This window comes from Lichenostomus cassidix, chromosome 18, assembly GCF_008360975.1.
Source record: "Lichenostomus cassidix isolate B80296 chromosome 18, HeHo_3.0, whole genome shotgun sequence".
Classification (NCBI taxonomy): domain Eukaryota; kingdom Metazoa; phylum Chordata; class Aves; order Passeriformes; family Meliphagidae; genus Lichenostomus; species Lichenostomus cassidix.
Genome location: NC_139498.1, coordinates 5,108,374 through 5,131,891, shown reverse-complemented (window position 1 = coordinate 5,131,891; position 23,518 = coordinate 5,108,374). Strand labels below are relative to the sequence as shown.

The 23,518-nt window shown below is 42.3% G+C and overlaps 1 protein-coding gene across 3 annotated transcripts in view; it reads right to left on the bottom strand.

Moving 5' to 3' along the window:
* CA10 (carbonic anhydrase 10 (inactive)) overlaps positions 1-23,518 on the bottom strand; it is a 164,528-nt gene that overhangs the window by 124,885 nt on the left and 16,125 nt on the right. For all 3 annotated transcript variants that reach the window (XM_085077613.1, XM_085077612.1, XM_085077614.1), the window contains exon 3: positions 5,834-5,908. In XM_085077613.1, coding sequence (XP_084933739.1) covers positions 5,834-5,908 — 75 coding nt within the window. The remainder of the gene's footprint in view (positions 1-5,833; positions 5,909-23,518) is intronic.

Here is a 23,518-nt window from a genome sequence, read left to right as displayed (position 1 = left end):
AAAGATTCCTAATACTAGTCTTCTTTGTCCCATCCCTCAGTTTTTGATGGTCCAGCTAAGGTGGTGCACAGGGATGATCCTCTTTTTTTAAACTAAAGCTTAAGAGGATGTGCTCATCATGGAATGGTGAACTCTTGTGAGATCACAGAACTGGCTTGCTGGCTTTTCACTTTTAACCAGTTAAAAGTAGATTTGGATAACATTAAAAATAAAATAAATCACATTTGCAGAAAGGGCAGAAATTACTTTCCCAACAGCACAGGTCTGCAAGGTTCTCTAGTGATTGTAAACACACAGTGTAGGACAGCAGATGTTTCTGGAAACTGCTCTCTGAGGATATAACTGCCCAAATGGTATTAAATCTCTTCAACTTCCTCCAGGCCAGCAGCCATCATTCATGCAGCTTTTGGTAGCTACAGTTGTCTCAAAAATTCCTGGTACTTAATTGTTCTTTGTCCTAAGGACAAAGAATATTTAGTGTCACAGCAAGGTGAACAGCACTTGCTTCAGGATAGTGGGAAAAGGATCTTCAACTCCACCAGGAAGTATCTGGAGTGCTCCTGTCCCCAAACTGTTATCTAAGCTAGCAGCAAAGTGTGAGGGACAATAACTGATAAGGATCTGCAGATCACTGTCTCCAAGAGCCCCTTTATTTGCCCATTGCTGAAGGAGCACAGTGACACTGCTCGTGTCCTGGCAGGGCAGCAGGACAGCTCCTGGCCAGCTGGTGGCACAGCAAGGTCCAGCCTGCCACTCCATGGGCTGGTTAAAAAGGGAAGGCTTGACCTTTGCAGAGCCTGGTGGGACCAGGAACAGGCAGGAAGACAACTGAATCACTGGGTCACGTCAGGATAACAAGCAAAGGCCAGGATAGATCTGCTACGTGCAATTTTTCCTTTGTGGATACCAATCATAGTTGAGGAGGGAAAGCCACAGGTAAGAAAGACAATTAGGCTGTTAAAAGAAAAGAGATCTGAGACCACGATGGCAAAAATTGTGGTTCAGTCACAGGTTTGTCAGGGTTTCAAATTTTAGGTTTTCAGAGTGCTTTACCACAAGTATTTCCCAGTGCTGGTCTTCAAAGGACTGAATTAGAGGAAAAAAGAGCATTCAGAGCTGTGTTTGCAAAATGGTTGCAGTTACAGGCTGTATGTAAGACAGGGACTTCATTAAAAAAGTTATTTGTAAAAAGGACTCCACAGATGGGTGTTCAAAGGAGTGGGAAGGACCTGAAGACAGCAACTTTTTGATGTCTTGGTGGTAACAAAAGCACCTGTAAAGGGTGATTCCCAGTCCTGAGCTCCTGGGTCAAGTGAGAAGGGAGCTGTGAGAACCAAATCACGGTGCCACCAGGTGTTGTGACAGGGAAAAAGCCCATGTTGTATTTTATTTAACTCCCATGTAAAAAAAAAAATCTAGTTTCCTTTCCAGTTACATGATTTGTAAACACTCAATTTCTGCAGAAACAGCAAAGGAAGTGACAAACCAAGAAAATATCTGATATGAAATACATTTCCTTCAAGCTCTCTTTAACTGACAAGCAAAGCTGAAATATTACATATACCAACCTAAGTTCAAATCAATAAGTGAATGATTTCCAGAATCTATGCTCTATCACCCTGAAGAAATGAACTGTTCCAATATACTGCTTTCTAAAAGAAAAACTGCTATCATTGTTCCAATAAATAATTATCCATGGCTGGTTAATTCCTCAGAGTCAGCAGCAGACTGCCTGATTTTGGAGGGTGTGTGCAGACTGTTGAAAGCACTGCTGCAGCTCAGACAGCACCACTGTTTGCACTGACAAGCAGAATGCACCAGATGGTGAGTGATGCTGCAGCCTCCTGGAGCTCCAAAATCAGACCAGGAGAGATGTTATAGATGAATGCATGAGAAGTCAGCAGTGCAGGTTTGGATTTTGCTGGTCAGGCAGCCACATGAAGAGATCACCCTCCCAGAGTATGAAACAGAACCCTCTGACTGCAGTGTGGCACAAACTGAGAGCTGTGAGGATTTGAGGTTTTGCATCTCTCAGTTTCCAGCCATGGAGAAATGGTGCACAGTCCTTACAGTGACCTGCCTGGTAGAGGTTATTTTTATGCTCATAAAGAAATTCCTAGTTTAAAGAAAGAATGTCCAAGTTGTAATAAAAGAAATCTTGAAGCCCAGACAGGAGGAACTAGGGGCACTTGAACTCCAGCAGCCTTTTTTTCCCCTTTTGGAGTAAAGTAAGTTGTGGAAGAACCATGAACAGGGCATTTCTCATCTCAGAACCTCAGGGAAACAGGGAAACTGGTGATCTGAGGTCAGTTATGGATCCTGGATTCATCTGGATTTAGAGCTGATTTGGAACTTTTATTACAAGGAAGGAGAACATCACCTGCTCCTTCAGCAGTGTTCACTCATTATTTGATGGGCTTCCTCCTGTCAGCTGAAGTTGGCACCAGCACCCTGTAAAATAACTAAATTGGGTCTAATTCAGTAGGGATCCTGAAGCACAGTGTCTTCCCCAGGAAAGAAACACTCATCTGCTTGAACTGTCACACAGTTCAGAGTTTCTGCAGCAGGATGGAGCTTTGGCAAGTCAATTCTGTGATCACAAATTAGATTTAACCACCTTTATATCCCATGCCTACCAAAGCCCACTTCCATAATGCTGTGAAACAACAAGGATCAGTACGAAAAGATTATCACAAAGATTATCAAAGGTTATGCACATCTACTTGAAGTAACAGTGGTACAAATGAATTTGGAATGTGATTGGCTTGGCCACCCGGAAATTGCTTGCACTACTTCAGTGACACAACATGTTCACAGTCACAGCCAAAGGAAAGACATGAAAAAGGTTATTCAAATGTATTTTAACCCATCAAGAACTACTTTGATATTTCATACCAGAAAAAGTCTATGTAGTGAAAGTTTGTATTAATATAAATTATTTGATTATTATGCAAATCACCTGCAGAAAGGAAAGTATTCCTTCTCCATCCTTGAACATTCCCTGAAGTTTAATTTGGAACCTAATTTGCATTCAATTAACATTTTAAAGCTGTACTTACTTTCTACTTTGTTTGCCTACATGATTTAAACCGTAAGAGCAATTCTTTGCCTGTAGAACAGGTGAGGGATGAGTGGTTTTTGCACCAGCAGCAGATACACAAATCCAGCCTTGATGAACTTTTCCTCCTGCACTTGACAACTCTACACCTCTCTGACAAAGCTGAGCCCCAGCACAGACCTGAGCCACACTCACTGTGCTGAGAGAACCTGGTAATTCCTAATGCTGCCTTCTCTTGGAGCAAGAAGGGAATTTGGGAGAGACACTGTTAGAGGTCTTGTACCTCACCTCTGCCTCAATCCTCCCCTCCTGGGAGATTCACATCACTGACTGCAGCTCAGTGAAGGAAAAAAACTGTCCAGATGATCATTAGAAAGGCATTTAAAATATTTTTCTTAAATTCTACCCCAGAATATGGGGAGTCTGGGATTTGGGGAATGTAGAGATGTATGGTTTGATTTTATGAACTGCTCAATGGAAAAATTGGACAGGATCCCAAGCATTTTTTAGGACTTGACTTAGATGCTTCCAAAACAGATTATTAAGCAGAAAAACTTATGAATGGCACATCCTAACCCAGGCACGTTGTGTTACACTCCTGACTGCATTCCTACACAGCTCTACATGAAAGAAGTGAGAGTTCAAAGAGAGGCACTGACTTTCCTTTGAAGTAGGCGAAAAGCACTCACCCAGCTGAAGCTGTGACAGACAAACTCCAGCAGCTCCTCCTGGAGTGTTCCACAGTGCTGCTGCCCCTAATTAATCATCTCTGTGCTCGTGGCTGCTCCCCCAAGCAGCTCCAGAGCTGGATTGCTGTCAATCACACCAGCTGAGCTGCCAGTTTTGAACAGCAGCGACGAGCTCTTGGACCAACACTCCTTTAAACATCTTTGGGGGAGTTCCCTTCCAGCCCTGGGTCAGGACAAACAGCTGTGGGGAGAAAACACGCTGGCAGATGGCTGTGGCTGTTTGCTTCAGTGCACATCAGTCAGCAGCTCCTCGGGCTGCCTGGCAGCTCTCACCTCTCAGGTGCTAATTAGCATCTCGTGTAGATGTGAAACGTGACTGCCACCAGCATGGATAAACTTCCTATAGCACAGATAGACTTCAGCAGATCCTGGGTGAGGTGTTAGTCGCAGAGCACGGCCACAAACACAGCCTTGAAATGCTTTAAATGTGGTTTTCAAAGGCTCCAAAGTCTCTAGGTGCTGCTGGGGAATGAAAAAAGGAATGAGTTGTTTGCTCTGTGAAGTCTCATGGGATTTCTCTCTCCGGCTGAGGCTGGCAGGTTGCAGAGCTGAGTTTGAAAGGAAGGTGCCCAAAAATTCCCTTTGCTTTCTTCATGGCTGCTTCAGGGAGATGTTCATTACTGATTTTCTGGGCCAGTTCTTGAGGATGTGTGCTGGGTTAGCTGGATATTAAACATGTCTGGATAACTCAGAAAGGAAGTGTCTCAGAAAGGAGGTGTCTCTCCACACCACTCTGAAATTCCTTCTTCCTAGAAATTTTTGAGTCATCACAGTTTCCTCACCCATCTTCCAAGGATGTTCCCAAGCCTAAATTTCTCACAGTATTAAGACTAGACCACCACAAGCATCACTTGATCACAGCTTTCTTTACATCCTGACAATTACATTATTTTTTTTCCAGTAAATTTAAACTTAGCAAACCTTTTCTCATTCATTTTCTGCTGGGCATTTACCTGAGTTGTGCAACTCAGGAAGGCTGAAATATCTTGAAGCAGGTGATTATATTCTCCAGATTTCCTCCCCTGCTGTCAACATTAGGAACTAAACATCCACAACAATACACTGGAGTGCCTCTGACAGGACAAACCAACCTCAAGGAAATCTGAAAAGCTACTTTGTGCTACATCAATATGTAATTAAGCTCCAGGCCTGTAGATTTTCACAACCATTTCAGTGCCAGAAACGTGTGGGCTGCAATATTTCATCTCATTTGCACTAGAATTCTTAACAAGACAATCAGCATTTTGGGAATTCAGGATGACTGTCAGGTTGTAGCAGTTCTCACAGCAGTGGAAGTAGCTGATGAGAGGTCAAATCTACAGATCCTCAGGAATAGCTCACACAACAGCCAAACAATATTTTCTAGTATTATGAGGAAATAAGGATCATGTAGGAGTTTTTTTGGTGCATTCATGACAGAACTTGAAGCACTACTTCACCTTATAAAATATAGCTAATATACACAAATTAATACATATTCATCTCAACAGCACTGAAAATATATTGAACAGAATCCTTTTAGCTGCCTCTTATTTATTTATTAAATCTCAATGAAGCCCAGTTTTGATTTCATTTTTTCACTCACAGTTTCTTGTTTACTAAACAAAAATCGGTGAAACTTGCATGCAGTGGGTTCCTGTCTTAATCTATCCATAAAATTGTAGCAGTACAATTACCTGGAAGTGCTGCACCAGATAAATAAATTCATCCAGTTAACAGTACCTCTCAGTCCCTTTCCCTTTTCCATACACAGAACACAGAGATTGACAAAGCAGCATCCTGTTGGTTTTACTGAGAGAAACCAGGAATGTCATCAAAGGGATTTCTTCCCTGGAAAACAGCCATGGTCTTTGGATGATGTACTAACAGCAACCTTTCTGTGCTTCACTATAATGTGATGTTGAGCACTGCTCAACTACTAATCTTTACAATGAGTAAAACAACAAATCTTCCTCGAATCCAACTATACTAATTCCAGTGGGAAAAAAATATGTAAGAAAGGCTAAAATTTTAAAATTACACTTACCTGGAACAAAGCTTCCCTGGACCACCTCCTTATAAGCCCACCAGCCTTCATGGATTTTTGGTGAATTTTGTTGAGCTAGAAGGAAATAATTGAAGAAACCATGAAATTAGGGCAAAGCATAGGATTTAATTAGCTAAACTTTAGGAACTCTAAAACCCTAAACAGGGTACTTTCCTCTACAGAAGAGTCACTCCTCAAGTTCCCAAGTGATCTTTGTTCAATGTACAGAATCATACTACACATCTGTATCTTGGAGAACCTTGTCCCTGTCCATCACACAGCAAAATACACTCTGCTTTGGAAGAACTGATCACTAAACTTTACAATTCAGGTAGAAAATGAGGATTTAGAGAACTGTCAATGGATTCTGTGCCACCTATAAGCTCAATATGGGATAAAACTGCAGAGGGAAAGAGTAAGAGGAAAAGAGGGAAAGTGCTCAGCAGTCAGTATCTGAGTCCAAGCTGTCTGACTGAAAAGCTGTTTCTCTCCTTCCTTTCCTGAGTTTTTCCAATAATATCTGACTTTGAGTGGGAAGAAGTGGCTGAGTGAACCAAAGTCAATAAAATCTGTGTCTCCTCACCCCATGTGCTCTGAGCTCCAAAACCAGGCCAGAAGCTTCCCCAACACTGGCTCATGCTCCAGTGCTGAGGCAGGAATTTGGCTTTTCCATCTTTTCTCTCTCTCTGCAATGGAGCATCCATTCCTGGTCTCCCCCCAGCACCTTGGCAAAAACCTGCTTGTGTCTGGAGTCTCTGACATGCAGCTCTTTCACAGCTGAAGAGTATTTGGGAGCACAAGAAAAGGTTTTTTTATCAATATACCGAAGGTTGTAGCAGCAAAAAGTCCAAGATTTGGATAAAGTTTGCCCCTGATGGGAACTGTTGCCTAAATGACTTCTCTGAAGTCCTGAAAAGCCAAGAAGTGTCTTGCTTGGTCAGTTTGGTGCTCTTTGTCATTACTTCTCTTTGTGCTGAAGGAAGATGGAATTGGAGCAAATTTTGTGGTCAGAATGGAAAATCTCTGTTAATTGGAAGTATTTGCAAAGGGCACACAGCCACACAGCAAGACAAACGGGCAGCTGATCTCCCTGAGAGAGCAGAGCTGATATGCAAGTATGTTCTGCTTTCACTCATATTTTGCTTGAATTGTTCCTGTTCAGAGCAACTCTCCCTGAGTTGCAGAAAGTTCAGTTACTTTATGCATTTTTGGGGCTTAAATTTTGGGGCTGTCTTCTTTTTAAGACACTTTCAATCTCTTACACTAGGGCCAAGATCTTTTTTTACATAAATATGCAGCTGCAGAAGATGCTGGATTTAGCAGCTTTTTGCTGCAGTTTCATTTCTAAATCACATATTATTTACAAAAAAACCACAACTACCCTGGGAAATGTTCCAGCAATATAATCAAAATTGTTGCTGTCATTAAAAATCACAAAGAGGATGTGAAATTCAGGCTAAAAGGGATCCAAGATGAGCACCATTACATACTGTCCTATCAAGTTACAAAACAGTATTTATGATTTAACTGACTGTAAATTGCAGACACAAAAGCAGAGCTGCAGTTAATTAAATGTACTGACAGAAGGACCAACACTGTGCTTTTCCAAGCTCCAGCCCTGCCAGTGGGATGGGTGCATGTGGTGCAGAATTCTCCTTGCAGGGCTGATGTTGTTCCATCAGCTGAGTGGGGATGTGTTGAACTGCAGGGATTGCTCCCCTGTGCTCCCTTTGCAGTCTGCACATGACACTGCCTTCATTATTTTGGTTTTTATGGCATTGCTGCAGAACTCCAACTGCTCGGCTGTGCTGGACTGCACTGCACAAACATTTGGAAAATGGCAAATCCCAACTCACCAGCAAAACAGCTGAGCAGAAAATTGCTCCTGTCCAGCCTGAACTGCCGTGTTTTGGATCTCAGCACTTGCTTTTATGTCCTCAGCAAGAGAAGTTCTTAAAGATTTCAGGATGGCAATAGGAAAGTGAGTCCCAACAAAGCACAGCTGTAATTCTACTTAAAAATTTCCCAGGAAAATCTATTGCATTATAGTGCATCTTGTACTGATATATACAGCTAAAGCTCGTTCAGCCAGGCAGAGGCAGATGCATTGTAGAAGTGGGTGAAAAAATAATATATATACAGATAAAAGAAAGTTAAGACTTTGGGTAGGATGGGTATTTCCAAATTCAGTTGCTTAATGTCAGCATTCATCGAAATGTATAGCATTGAAAAATATATTGCTTTTCCCACTCTGGGGCCAATCTGAATGATACATGCCAGGTCCAGAAGTATAATCCATTATTTGGAGTTTAAATTAAACCAAAATCAAAAGATGCTGGCTCTGCAGCTCGGCTTCAGTGTGTTACCCCAATACTTAGTATAGCTAATTCCAAGAGGAATAGCAGGAAAAATACAATTTTGATGACATTTTTTCAAATCTGCTGCATTAGTGTGGAACAGACTGCGTGAGATGAGCAAGAAAACTAGATTATCAAAGCTCTGTACTAAATAATTGGATGCTGGTGCAGTCGCTTCAGCTATCAGAGAGGAGCATGACCTGGCATCACTCTGCACATTCCACAGATACCAGACCCTCACCTCCTCAATTCTCATGAAAATGAAACGCAGAAAGCACAACAACAAACTAAGATGTTGTCCCCCAGCCCTGTCTGAGGGAGAGGAGGCAATGCTGATGTTCAGGGAGCTGAGGGAACCAGGAGGCAAAGGCAGGTGTGGTTGTGAGGGGCAGCTGGGGTGACAATCCCCAGTGCTGTGCTCCTTCCTGAACCCTGATACCTCAATGTTTTATACCAGCCCGGGCAAAACATCCTGCAAAGCAGTGCACAGAGTGACTGAACACAGATTTCCACTCTGCTGTGCATGTGAAATCCAGCTTGGTGCCACAGATTTACTCGGATGGAGCCTACAGGGACTTTACTTAAAAAGGGGAGAAGATTTATAAAGCTCTTGTTTCTCTGAATGCAGAAGGAAGAGGTCTGGTAAGGGCAGGGAGGAAAGTTTGTCCTCCAAAAGCTTCTCCTAAACCATTATTCCAATCTGTGTTATGCAAGTGGGCAAGAGGACTTATGAAAGGAGGAAAAAGCTGTTCCCTATTTTTGAAACATAATCAGACCCATACCTGGATTAGCAATGGAACAAGGGAATACAAAATTAGAACGAGCAGCCATATGGCCAATCCTTGCTGGGAATCCTATCTGGGACACTCACACCTGATGCACACCCAGCGCAGGCTCTCTGCAATGGGTGTGTTGATGCCCATCTGACACTATGGCTCCGTGCCTGAGTAAACAGGTTCAACCTTCTGCCTCAGGGGTTGCTGCCAAGGAAAAGGATTCTTCACATGTGCAGCCTCACCACAAATGAGAACAGCAACATTCTGTCAGCATCCTTCTGATTTCAGTTCAGCCATTGTAGCTCCTCCTGCCATTCTTGAGGAGAATACAAAGAGACATGTGGGCTCTCTGTGTGGCCTCTGACCCTCCTCTGGTCCTACCAGAACACAGCAGCTCCTAGCTGGCAAAAGGTCTAGAAAGCAATCCTGTATTCCTGAAGAGGGTTAAATACCTTTAAACAACCCAACTCCCATCTGTGACACCTCCCAGGCTCCTGCTTTTACCTCTAAAACCCAGTGTGGCTTTTGCTTCCTAGAAGCATCAGTGGTTCTGCAAGGCATGGAACAAAACCAGCCCCTCTGAACAGACACTGCAGGTTACCTGCACAAGGAGCTCTGCAACAGCAATTTTTAGCAGCAGCACTGCATTCTGCCATCAGCAGGGACAGCCCAAAATGCCACACTTGTCCAAGTGCTCGAGGATATTGAATGACCTCCATTTGTGCAGTGTTTTCTCCCCCAGCACTGAAATCTCTGGTATCAGAGATTAGTAGCTCTGCTGATATAACACCATTATGTCAGATCTCTTTCAGTGCAGCTGCTGCAGAGGAGACAAGATATTTATTTGGAGCTGATATGACACGTGTTGCTTTCATCCTGTCAGATTATTGCAGGTAGGTCTCATTGTGGGGCGTAAAATTACAGACTAAATTTGGCAAGTTGTTGTGCATTCTCGCACAGGGGAACAGCATCTTACAGGATCAGAAAAATGCACAGGAAATGCAAACAGCAGAGATGCCAATGCCCCATGAAGTCAGCAGTTAACTCTCTCTAGCTTAGAGGCTCCAATGAGTAGCTCATGTTTCAAAAAGAGAGCTACTGCTGGGTCAGTAAATCTATTTTAAAATGCTCAGATAACACTGTATTGGACAGCAGGTGCCACGGTGCAATGCTGGAACACCTGCACAGCATTTGCAGTGCTAAGGAGTCTTCATCCTGCTGGAATGCTGATAGTGCCATGACAGAAAATGCTGCAGCTCACACAGAACGCCCCTCAGTAAATGTGTTTATTTGTAAGACATACACAGTCCATTCTACAATTACTTATTTACTTTCTGTGCTTAAATGGAACACAGGAAGGCTTGGATCTGATGCCATTGCTGATGTCATTCACATCTGGGCATCAGCCAAGAGTAGAATCCTGCCAGATCAGAATTCTCCATTCACTCTACTGCCATTTCACACAGATGAAAAATGCTAGACTGGGGAGAATCAGGATTACAGCAGTTAGGGAAAAGATCTTTTTTCACCTGGATTTTATTGATCTGAGCTCTTCTGACTGCTGTATTAATTACTCTGCATGTTTATCCCTACTTAACTTACATCCTGGAAGTCTTGCCTGTGATAACCTGACTGCTATTGCCCTGGCAATAAACACATGACAACATTTTTATCAGTTACCCCCTTTGGATAGTTATGAAATTAAAAAAAAACCAGCTGCAACTATGAGCCATTAGTTTCATACTAAACTCAGTGTGAGGCATTAAGAAACTCATAGGAAAATGGCAGAAGGTCTTTTAAAAGAAAAGTAAATCCTCAAATCTGTGATTACAGTGGTGAACACTGCAAGTGCAAGATATATTTACAAGGTATTAGATGCTGGGGTGATCTTCACTGAGAGACCTTATCCTGGTTCTCTCCCAGTCAGCATAAGCCTATTGCTTAGCTATTTAATGCTACTTGATTTTCCATCAGAGCTCCACAGCTCACCCTGAGCAGCTTCATCACTCTCAAGGTGTCTCACTCAGTCACTGACAAGTAATCCAAGGCAGCTGAGCCTAATGGCAGAAATTAAAATTAGAGGAATTTCCCTGCAGTGTTTCAGAAGATCAAGAATTCTAAAAGAAATTGAGCCCTGCAGAAAGCAGTACAGGGTGGTTTAAAACAAAATAAAAGCAAAAGAAAAGTTTTAATCATTTTTGCTACAATCCATTTCCACTCTCTCAGGTAACATTCCTGCATTGTAATTATTTTAAATAGTTGTGATTAGTGAACTTTATATGGATATTTTGTGCACTGTTAACCCCAAGGCTGGGTTCCCTACAATTTGGAGGGAAGACAGACTTACTCAATCAAAAACATAAGTTTCAGCACCTTCAGCCATACAAGTACCAACTTTTGGCTCACACCAACAAATGCCTCTTAGAACAAACAGGACACACAGGTACAAAGTGGACCTGACAGCAGGGGAACTAAGCAGATGCAATTAGCTGAAGATTCAGCCTGTAATTAAAATTTAGTTTGTTTAAAACAAGTCAGTACATAATTGCAGCTGTATTTAAAATGCTTTTATGCAGCCTTTTTACATTAAAAGACCCCAACAACAGACACTTCAGGCACTAAATACAGCATCATTTATAGATGAGTAGCTACAGGACAAGAGAGGCTGGCCTGCTTATGAATCCCACAGCCTACATTGTGAGCATCAGCATCAGGAAAAACAAAACAAAGGATTAGAAAGGGATCAATAAATAAAATGCTTTCATCAGCTAGGCCAGATTTTTTTTTTCTTTCTTTCTTTTCCTGGATAACGTTTTGCTCAGAAAACATGCAAATGCTCTTTCATTAAGTTAATACTTTCCAATTCCATAAATCCCTCTTCCTCCATCCCTGTGTGTAAAAGCTCTCAGTGCTGCTGTGAATTCCAGGCAGTATTCAACACAAGCAAAGCGGATGTGACCTGATTTTATCACATCTGAGGGCAAAAGGAAGGCACTGCCACGGGAAAGCTGCTCTGGCACAGGGATGTGACTGTTCTGTCTACTTTCTGTTTATTGTGATTTTGTTTTCTGATAAGGTTCCAATTGTAAACCTTGGCCGTGGATGCAGGGAGCAGTGACAATGTGGTGTCACACCTCAACAAAACAAACTGCTGCACCTAGTGCCCCCGTGGAGCTGGCTTTTGGGGAGGGGAGGAATACAATTATTGAACAAATCCTTTGTCTTCTGACCCCTGAATATATCAGAAGTGTTGAAATAAGCTTGTGTGTAAGCAGGAATCATTGCCAATGGTGTTTATGAAGAACAAGCAACTGGACATTAAACTCTCCACTACTAACTAAATATTAAATATCCCTATAAAGCTGCTTTCCTTTTACTGTGACTAACACACATGTCCACGAGTTTGACCCCATAGTGTAAAAGATGCTGTGTTTGCCCTCCCAAGGACTTTCTGGAATACTAAGGCAGCATTACACTTAATGTTATTTGCTTCAGTTTTTAAAATAATACTTTCTTCTGTAATTTCTTCTTTGGCAAAATTTCACTCCTGAAACAACTGAGAGACAGGGAACTTCTGCATGGCTCTCTCTGCTACCTGGGAAAGCTGAGGAGCTCTGAGTGAAAGAATACTGAAGGTTTAACCTACAAATTACTGTCAACTAGGGATTCAAGCCTTTGCTTCTTCAGGTCCCATTCAGATCTATGGGGGTCAATCACTTTTGAAGGAATTAGTGTTCTCTTTCTTTCCTGGCACAAGAGTCAAAATTTCACCAAAGCTAAAGCACTGCAAGGAATAAAAGTGATTAAATTATTCCTGGGAAAAATAATAGAGCTGTAGAGCAGTAATTGGAACACAACAGTGATTGCAAGGAGTGTGGGGAATTCAAAGGGGGATGGCAGAGACTCAGCACCTTTCAGCTCAGTCCCTGAGCACCCTTGGGGCTCCAGGAACCCTAATTAATGCCATTTGATTGTGTTGGTGTTTCCCTGAATCTCTGCTGGGAGCATCAGCACACCCAGCAGCCCACCCTGTGCTGGGTTAGATGGGGTAGTAGTTACTCCCCCTTGAGTTGTTTGATTATGTCTAGATATAAAATCTGAAGGACTCTATAAAATAATGCAATAAGGAGCAGCAAAAAGTCTTGTGGTATCAACTTCAGAGCAGCTCTTACTCTCCATTGCACTGCACTCCCATCAATTATCAATTTCATTGTGGTTTGGGGACACTCAGCAACTTCAAAGAAATGGCCTCAATATCCTTGAGCCTTTCAAGTTCAATACATTATTAATGCTAAATTAATAGGGTTTCCTCTCAAAGGAAACCACAAAGTTCCTTCCTGAGCAGCACACCCCATATCGACGTCTCATCGGGTTTCTGACCCCAGCTGCTCTCTGCACTCTCCAAACACAAAGTCACTCCTCAGAGCAGCACAAACAGCTGTGCCACAGGCACATCTCTTTATTTCCTGTCCCAAATCTCTTCCTTCAGGAAAGAGAAATTATTTCTTTGTCAGTCTTCCCATAAAGGAGCTCTGCCCAGAATTTAAGTGTTCACCACTGTTATGGCAAACTCAAGGGGTACACATCAAAGTGTTCCAATGAACCTCAAGAATAATGGTATGGCATCAATATCAGGTGCTTGATCCTAGAAAACACACACAACCTCAAATCCCATGGAATCCTACAGAACAAGTAGGACAGGCAGTCCAGGACATGATATGGAAACATTTTAAAGATCTTCACCCTATGCAGAGAATTCAAAATGCATAAGCAATACTATTGTGAGCATTTTCCACGGTTTTGACAAAGTGGCATAACTGAAAAAGAGGAAAGGGTGTCCCCTGGGGACTCAGCAGAAGTAGGACTGGCAGTTTGTGGGTCTTGCACAAACTTTACTCCAACTTGAGTCAACACAAAACAATTCCTGTTTCTAAGAGAGGCAGAGTCCTTTTCTCCTGGCTGACACAGAAACAAAAGCCATGTGACAAACAACACCATCCTTCAAAAGCTAATGGCAAAGGGGAGGCAAAACTGTTCTGATTACACTGAACTGGATTGTGAGTCCCACATTTCCAGTCATGCTGGGGCTGACAGTCAGAGCACTAATCCATATCATCTCACAGCTCACTGGACAGCCTAAATCCTCAGCACTTAAACTTGATGTTCTGGAGTTTGCTGAGATCACCAAGTAAAAAAAAAAATGCTTTTCTGCCCATATAATAACTGCTTTTCTAGCATCAAGAAGGAATCTAATATCAGAGGATAAGCCAAGATATGGATCCACTGAGGCAGTGGCATTGTGACAGAAAACTGAACCAATGGCTTTATTGCAATTGCTCTTCACCATCTGCAGTTTATCACTTTCTAGCAAGAGCTGGTTCTTGGTTACCAAACATTTCTTAACAGAAAGGGGGGGAAAATCCAACTTTGTAGTTAATTTTTCTGACTTGCTAAGTGACAGCCTTTCTTCCAGTGCTTTCAGTGGTGTTAACAAGACTGTGATGTGTTTTTCAACATGAAGTATTGTTTCAGACTAAAGCAGATCGTGACTTGCTCAAAATAATGTCAGTACATTGTGCACATTTTCAAGAGGGCCCAGTTTATGCTTATTCCCATTTCTATATGTATAGAAGAGTCTTGAATAGCAACGAACTCACTAAATTTATTTTAAACTGCCCCAAAGGGTCAACACCATCGGGTTTGTTTCTGTGTGCCAACAAACAATGAGGTGCCACAGACTAGAAAAGAATTCCAAGGTCCATGTTAACAATACAGGGGGTTTATATAAGTTTCCTTCACTCACAGTCCTGGAAAAACTGTGAAAAATAAGTGTTTATGGCTGGAGGCAAGAAAAAGGACTAAGGAAGGAGATTTGCTTCTGAGATGGTTGGGGGAAGTTGGAGCACCAAGCAATGATTCTTAGAGTCCTCAAAAAGCCAGCAGATACTCTGGCCCTGTGTCATCCAAAGCTATGCCAGCTTGTAAAGTGCTATTATACTTCACCACCACATCATTAATGAACGCAAAATCATTTAATAAAACAAAGAGCAACCCCAGAATGCCATTTATATTAAACTGGCCACAAGACAAACTTGAACGCTCTATCACCAGCAGTAACTTACTTGCTTAATTCAAATTTACAACACAACATGCAGGTTGGGAGAGTAAAGAAGAAAATTAAGTAATCTTATCAACACCTCAATCCCCTCATCATCCTGTACCCCAAATGAAGAGTAACCTTGATGGATAAAATGGAGGGTAAAACTCATTTCACTACTAAATGTTTACCCCACGGAACCAACAATGTTAGGGTGAGAAATTATCCAAACCTGGAAAAAGGGAAAAGCAGGTTTTTTTAAGACCTCCAAAATCAGACATGGGAAATCATTATGGGAAAACTGAACTGCAGTGGAGGAACTGAAATGCAGCAAGGGGGAAAAGCCATTCCAGTCAGAACAGCTGCCAGGGTAAGACAAGACAGATAAGAAAAGAACATGTTTTGCTCATCTCAGTTGCCAGCCATGTTGTGTTATATCGACATTCCAATTCATTAATTACTGCTTAGATATTACAGTGATGACATCCATACCAATTACCTGAACATACAGCTTTTAGTGGTTTATTTGGGACTATTTTCAAAAGACATCCCTAAAAATTGTACCAGCACTGTTTGTTTATCCCACTTGTCAGATGAAGATGGGAAAGAACATTTTTTAATTTTTTTTTTTTCCTTTTGTCATATTCCCAACCTTGCCAAGAGACAAATCACTCTCCATACCTCCCCCCACCATTTTTGCTTCCCTGCAGTTCTGTGGACTATTCCCCAGAGATTACTTCTACCATCCATCTGTCCTCAGTTTTGTTTATCCACTGATCCTGGAAGAAATCATTCCCTTCCCCCTCACTGGGCAGCAGTGCTGCTCTGGCACTCAGATGCAGCTATTCTGTTATCCCTATCCCAACCAACAATATTCCTGACTGGAAACAGTGCATTTTGGGTGATTTAGAGTGCAGTTCATCCTTCTGAACCCAACTGCATTTCTTGGCTTCCTGGCCCTTGCCAAGGTCTCCCCTATCCATCCTTCTCAGCCCCTTTAGCCACAAGTCCAAAGCAGTGACTTGGATTTGCTTCTTTTCTCTCCCCAGTTTAGTTCTGGAAGGTGTTTCATGCTGGCTGTGATGAACCTGCCTGCTTCATTTTGCTGGTCTGGAATTCTAATCACTTTCTAAGTTATTGATGCAGAAATCCCAGGTAGAAAAAAAAAGACTTTCAAATAGGTATCTATTGTTTCATTGCTTTCTCTCCCAGTCTTTTGAGATATGAGACTTTGGATACAGATAAAAGAAAAAAATTTAAAAGCCGCCAAAGGTAGGAATTTTTAAAAAAATATCTATTTTGAGGGAACTGTAAGGAGAAATATGCCACGGCAGAGATTTCATCAACTGTTTCCGAGTTGGGGTTTTTTTGTTCTCCCTTTGGTATAAACTCTTGCTGAGCTGTTCATGAAACTCTACACTGACCACCCGAGAAACCCAGCGAGGGCTGATGAATCACAAAGCCAAGTCCACTCTCTCTGGCAGGGTGACCAGACAATCATCCTATGAACAATACCCCTTGATCTGAAAATTTCATTTTGAGACCTGCTAGGCAGCTGCTTAGGGTCAAAACCGGATGACAGAACTGGAAAGAATCTCCCCTAGGATCATTTATCCAGTGTTTAACCTCACACCAGGCCAGTTTCACAGCGGCATGAAGCTAAGCCAGGTTCTCCCTCAGCTACGCAAAAACTCAGCTCAGCCCCAGAAGATGCCAAGTGACTTTACACCACCCAGACTCATCCCCACCCTTCCACACAGGCTTGGAGCTGATCCAGCCACGTACCTAAAAGGAATCATGTGTTTTCTGAAATCCTTATGGCACTGTGTACGCAGCATCTGTTTGTTTCTTCCCCAACACAACTTTGCGCAGCAATATGTTGATAAGACTGCTCTTATTTTTTTTTATTATTTTTTAAAAATTTTTTGCAGCTCCCCAAAAAGTTGTTGAGGTTGTATGCTAGAAACAGTGCAAAATGCAGGTCATTTGGGAGACCCCATGATTTCACTGGAGAACAAACAGTCCAACTAAGGCTTTGCCTGCTTTAAACCATTCCGACCGTCAGACTTTTGGTGAAATCCTTTCTGTCCTCCTTTCACCCCATGGTTCTCCAGCTCCTGAGTGTTTCTGGTCTCCTTACAGGCACAGCACGAGGAGCTGTAAGTCTGAGCAATGCCAGCAGCCCGTGTAACTCCCAGAGTTTCCTTGTCGGGGTGATGATTAATCAGATTTAAGACTGACGCAGCTCTGAGCAGAACACGGCACTTTGATAAATGGGGCTCTCACAGCAGCTTACAGCAGCCACATTCCAGAGCACTCACCCTGAGAGGAATTCTCCTGGTGACTTCAAATGTGCACCGAGTTACCATTGCAGAACAAACACAAGGGGGTTTTTTGGGAATCAGAATCTTGCTTTCTGAGGAGGGATTTCTTTAACTGGGATTTTCCCAACTCTGTGGGGTTGAAGAAGATACAAAGAGCGTGGCACTGGATTAGTGTTGTTGGATACAGGGCTATGCCAGCAGCATGTTCACACAGTGGTGATGATATTTCCTTTATCTTGGTATTTTCTGCCTTCAGAAAGCAGCCTGAGTGTGTGGGAGATGTCAGGACAGGGCACAAAGCAACCTCTGATCATAATGAAATAAGTTGTAGCTGTTTACTCCCAAAGAAGTAGGAGACTACTCAAAAATAATAAATTTTGGGTTCAGGCTTTCTTAAAGCAAGCTTTTCTTCAATGGCAATCCATTCATTCTCAATATTTATTCCTAGAAGTTGTAAGGCAATATTTATTCTAACAGTCTTTGCAGGGATAACAGTGGATTGATTGAGTGGAAAGGAGGAGATCTACACTCTTTCTTCTCCCCCATCCCAGAAACAGCTCATAGGAAAAGAACAATTTTTCTCCTTTGGGTGATATTTTAATTAATTCAATTGCAGAACTTTTTGGTGAATTTGGCATGAGTAAAATAATACTTTGGCATGACTGGCATTTAGCAAACTCTACCACATAAGGATGTCACTATATTCTTTCAATTCTTTAAGTAGCTATTTTATACCTAAGATTAAAAAAAAGAGAAAAAAGAAAAAAAAAAAAAGTAAGGTTTTGTGGGCCATCAAGCTACATTACTGAGTATTAAAACAAACAAAGCCTCAAAGACTAGACTTTCCATTTTGGAAATGAAGTCGATAATCTAAAAGTGATCGCTAATCACTTTCCATCAGACATCTTTAAAGAATTTTCAATACACAATTATAGACCTGTCACAGATCAGAGGCTAAGCACACATTAAAATGTTAGGCATTCCCCATCCTGTTGCTATTAAACACAGCAGGAATCCACAGATAACTCTGCTGGAACCTGAGTAAATGTCAAGGTGATCTGGCAGCTCGGCAAATTTCAACTGTCTCAAAGAGCACAACAATTCTGAAATCCTGCCACCACCCATCTCCGGTGCCAATCTTTCTCCTCTCCCCTGAACAACTTTTCCTTCACCCCAGCTGTAAAAAAAGTGACAAGAAGTGCTCAAGACAGACTAACTAAGGAAATTAAATTAACCCTAGACTCCAAAATCTGCTTAAACAAAAGCACCACTTTCCTTCCAGCTGCATTCAGCCACACTCTTAAATTTAGTGTGGCATCATCTGCACTGGTGAAATGTGGCTGACAGTAGTAAATGACATGAGGGACATAAAATGGCCTATTTCCTTGGGATAATTATCATCCTGAACAGACATTTTGTATTATTCATCACATATTCATCATCATCCTTCTCCCTGGCACTGTTTCCCAGTGAAGTCAGAGTGTTGTCTGCACACCCAGAGGGGCTCCATCAATCCAAGGGAAGTCAACAGAAACCAGTACAGTGCTAGCAGGGTTGGTGTCACAGCTCTAAACACCATTCCAACCATAAATCAGCACAAATGAGGTCAAAATCCACTTAAAATGCTAACAGAGACATTTGTGTTGGGTTTAAGTAACGTAATAAAACCAGGCATAATTTACCCTGTTTTGAGTATCAACGAGCAGCAAGCTGCCCTGCCTGCCATAAATCTGCATTAAGGATGATACAAGATTTGGACCTGGAAGCCTCCAGACCCTCAAGGCAGCTTTTTCATTACCTTATAGTTTGTCTAGGCAATTATGTCTGGGAAATGCAGTGCAAAGCACAACCATTCTGATTTGGCAGTGAACTGCGAGCCAATGGTCTCTGACCTACCCAGAGAGGTTCACACACACTGAGCAGCATCTCTTTATTTCTGCATAACGAGCAGTGGAAAATATTTTGAGCTCTTGGGCGAACAGGTATTGTAAAAGTACAAAGTACTGCTTTAATAGCTTACATTTCTCCAGGCTCTGAATTAAGAACCACAGTCACTCCTAATGGATTAGAACAGCACATGTTTTACTTACCTCCTACCCATGCTGGGATGCTTTTATAAAAGGCTAATACAGAAATTTGTTAATACTCTCCCATGCATTAGAAGAGCTGGATGGTGTATGATCCTCAATACACAGATTAAGCAGCACTTCAGGGGCTGGATGAAGCCCTAAATTACATCTGGCCCATAGTCACATGAGCATTATCCTATGGTAACATGACAAAAATAAAGATGAATTTTAGCGTTTGCTCTTTCCCTTCAAGAAGATATCAGAAAGACCTGTCTGGACTGAGGGAAGGCAAAGGTTTCCAACCCTCATTCTAAGGCACAGTGAACAAGAGGACTGCTGTCCTTACAAGGCTGTGATATCTCTGCTGAGCAGGTGACAAAAGCTCTCTTGTTAAGAGTCTGATCTGCTTTCTCCTCTGCTGCAGTCTGGTAAACCCACAATGACTCCAACAGAACATGATCTGAGCCCAGATCTGCACCCAACAATTATGGAAAAACCTACTGGTCCCTAGGTCAGATGAGCTGTTAGAAATTCAGCTGAAGCTGCTACTTGGAAGTAGAAAAACTGGTTAAAAGGAGGGGACTGGCTTTGTTTTATGCTTTCCTTAAGATGGCAGTTTGAGAAGGTTTTTCCTCACCCTGTCACTCAGGACTGAGCTAGAAAGAGCTGCTGCTGAGATGCTCAGTGCAGAAGAAAACCCTCAAAGGCTCATTAATTGAAGCCAACCAGGCAGTGCCATGAAAGGCCACATCAGCCAGACTTCTGGCACTTTCAAGGTAGAAATATTGTGGATTTTTAGCACACGAATCAAACTCCTGAAATGTTTCATTCCCTGAGTGTTCCTGGGGAGGTGGTGTCCCTTCTCTTCAAATGTGCAAATGAATGCCAGAGCCAGAGAAAGATATTCTCCATTTTATTAGCCAATAGATGTACGTTTTTACAGGATTTAGACTTGCAGATCATTTGACACATATAAAGGATTTCTCCTATTTTTTCTCCTAGACTTGTTTTAGCTGTAAATGCTCAGCAGTTCTCCAGATCAGGCCTTGGAGGAAACCAGAACACACAATTAGTGACCACCCTCGAAAAGTTTGATTAAAGTGAGTTGCCAAGCAACACAAATTCTGCCAGAGACAGTGATGAAATTCTATTCTCTAGATAAGCCTTAAATTCCTTTGTGACTCTCTTTTCCTCTTCCTGCAATCCCTTGCTTTATTCACTGCATCCCACAACCTCTGCAATAAACCCAGAATGTGCTAAATTAGTCTCTTTTCCCACACAACCCTTGCACTGGAATTTCTGAAGTGTTAGGATAACTTTAGTTGTGAAGATGAGCAAGTTCTTCACTTACTTCTCTCGTTTTTAAGGAAAACAACTTCAACAACAACAACAAAAAAACATTTACCAAACAGCATAATTTAGTACCTGCCAAGGTGGTTAGAAAACTAAGTCTTTCCACTCTTTCTCCCTCACCTCACTGCTCTCAGCCTAATTTTCTCCCCTTTTCTCTCTCCCTGCACCATTCCAGCTCCACACTGTCTGCTCATCTGCCCACCCCAGCACAGCTATCCTCACCCAGCCATTTCCAGCTACAGCAGATCCCAAAATCCAGCCCAGAGCCCTTCACTCGCTCAGACGTAGGCTTGGGGACTTATTTTGAGCTTCCCAAGGAAATCTGTTTCCCTCAGATGCCGACTCCGTTTTTATCACCCTGATAGATGCAAATCTATGCCTGTGTGTGATGTGGTGTGCATCTGTGGGCACATTTGCAATTATAAAAAATGGGAATGTGATTTGTATGAAAGAACAAGCGGCAGATTAGCTTGAGAAACCTGGGAAGAACCCAGCAGAGGAGACATGAAGTGCTCCTTGAAGGGTGGGTTAGTGAAGAGCTCCTGGGAGCAGGAGGGGGATGTGCCTGGGGCAGTGAGTCCCCAGAGCTGTGAAAGGACACTTGAAGGCAGGGACAGGACCAGGGGATACAGGTGTTGAGCTGAGCACCTGCTTTTTCAGCTTTTTTCTCCCCCAAGCTGCTCCATCTCCCGTTATCCCATGCCCTGAATGCAGGTGGAGACAAGTGTGGGAACTGCTGATCTGCAGCACTAGCAAGCAGCAAAAAGAACGGTAAAAGTGGGGGAAAAGAACACAAAAATAGGCAGCAAAGAGAGATTTCATTTAAAATCTTCCTGCCATTACAGCTGGAGGTTCAGGAATCTCCTGAGCCGGAGGTTCCACTGCATTAACCCAGGAATAACTGAGAATAATAATCCTCACAGCTCTCACCTCCAGGAAGAGGCAGCCTCCAGCCAGGCCACCTCAGATGGATATTTAGCAAGATCAGTGGAGCTGTGCTGACTTACTGTGCAGAGTATCATTCAGGCTTTAGCAGCATCCAAAAGCTCCAATTAGGAGGAGAGCTCCATCCTGTCAGGCACCAGCTGAACACCCACAGCCAGCCTTGCCCTAGTCCAGGGAGACAGGCCAGGCTGCCTTCATCTGCTTCTAATTGGGCTCTCCTTGAAGCTCATCCTGACTCTGCAGCATTTGCAGAATGCAGCTGTTTGTTTACTCCACTGGACTGGAACATGAGAATTGCTTTAGAGCATCCCTTGTGGAATGCAGGCCTTGCCAGCAGGCTAAAGGATGGAACTCAGAGCCTAATGATAAGTTATAAAACCTACCTTCGTCCTCCAGGCTCCAAGTATTTGACAGGATCATCAATTTCTGTCTATCATTAAAAAAAAAATAAAATCTGATCTCAGCCCTGTAGGCTCAATAAATAGGACATTCATGGTTCAGACATCTTTAACTGTCCATGGGAAGGTGATAGCTCCATCCAGATCTTTCAGGTGACATTGTGACCTTCCTCTCCTTTTGGGGACAAAACCAGGGAGAGAAGAGATCAATCTCCCTCATTTTTCATTCTGCATCTGAAATGAATTGATATCAGCCCTTCCTGAAAAAACCTTTCCTGGTGCTTTATTCATTGGGATATTCACATGTTATTTTAGACACCTTGTCTAAGTGACTTCAACAATGCAGAAATGCTGAGCCCCTAAATATGACATCAGGTCCATACTGTCACTTAGAACTAAACAACTCTGTGAGAGGAATCATCAAGCTCATCATAGACATCTTAAAAACAAACCAACAAAAAAAACCAACCAAAAACCCCAACCTGTTTTGAGGCTGATAACAAATGCAAAGTCAGGGTCCCAGGTTCAAATGAATTCCACCCTGTAGGTAAGAAGTAGAAGATTCCCCTGGGAACTACAACTGTTGCCCTCCTCCAGGAACAGGGATGTTAGGTAAGGCACAAGGGAAAGGAGGCCACATAAAACCCTTGTAATATTTCAGCATCACCAGAGTTTAACCTGGGAAGGCTTTTCCTGGCAAGCTTTCAGCTCTGCCAGCTCTTTGTTACATAGTGGATTTGATTCCACAGCTGAAGACCTTCAAAATAACAAAACCATGCAAAGGAAAAGCAGATTGACTTTTTGGCAGGAAGTCAATGTGCAAATACTAATGAAATAATCTCAGTAAGCAGTCAGACTCTTCAAAGGTCAACAGTAACACAGCAGAGAACTTCAGCATTTAAGTTATTAACAATTCTGTCTTCAAGGATTCTGGCAGCTTCTGTGCTCTAAGTTAAAGGTTTTTAAAAAATAATCAAGATTTGGTGACTGACCTGTCAAGGTCTCTACATCTGTATCTCTGTTATTCTTCAGACAAAGACATTGTCTTGTTTCTGTGGGAGTTACCAATCCAATTCCTAACTATTTAGGACCAGAACCAAAAAGAGTTAGACAGTGCACTGTCGTCAATGCCCTTTCTCATTTGTTTCTGGCAAAGGCACACAATTTCTATTAACTGTATATGAATGAACACTTTGTCCCACTCTTGATTTTCCCACTCTTTGTTTTCCTATGTTGGAAACTTAAACTTATTTTCTTATTGCTGCTTTAGATAGCTCCTCCATCTTGCAATTCTCCCTGAGTATATTGTGAATTGCCAGGAAAAGATGTGCCTGTAAGGTAGACAATCCTCTTGTCTATACTCAGA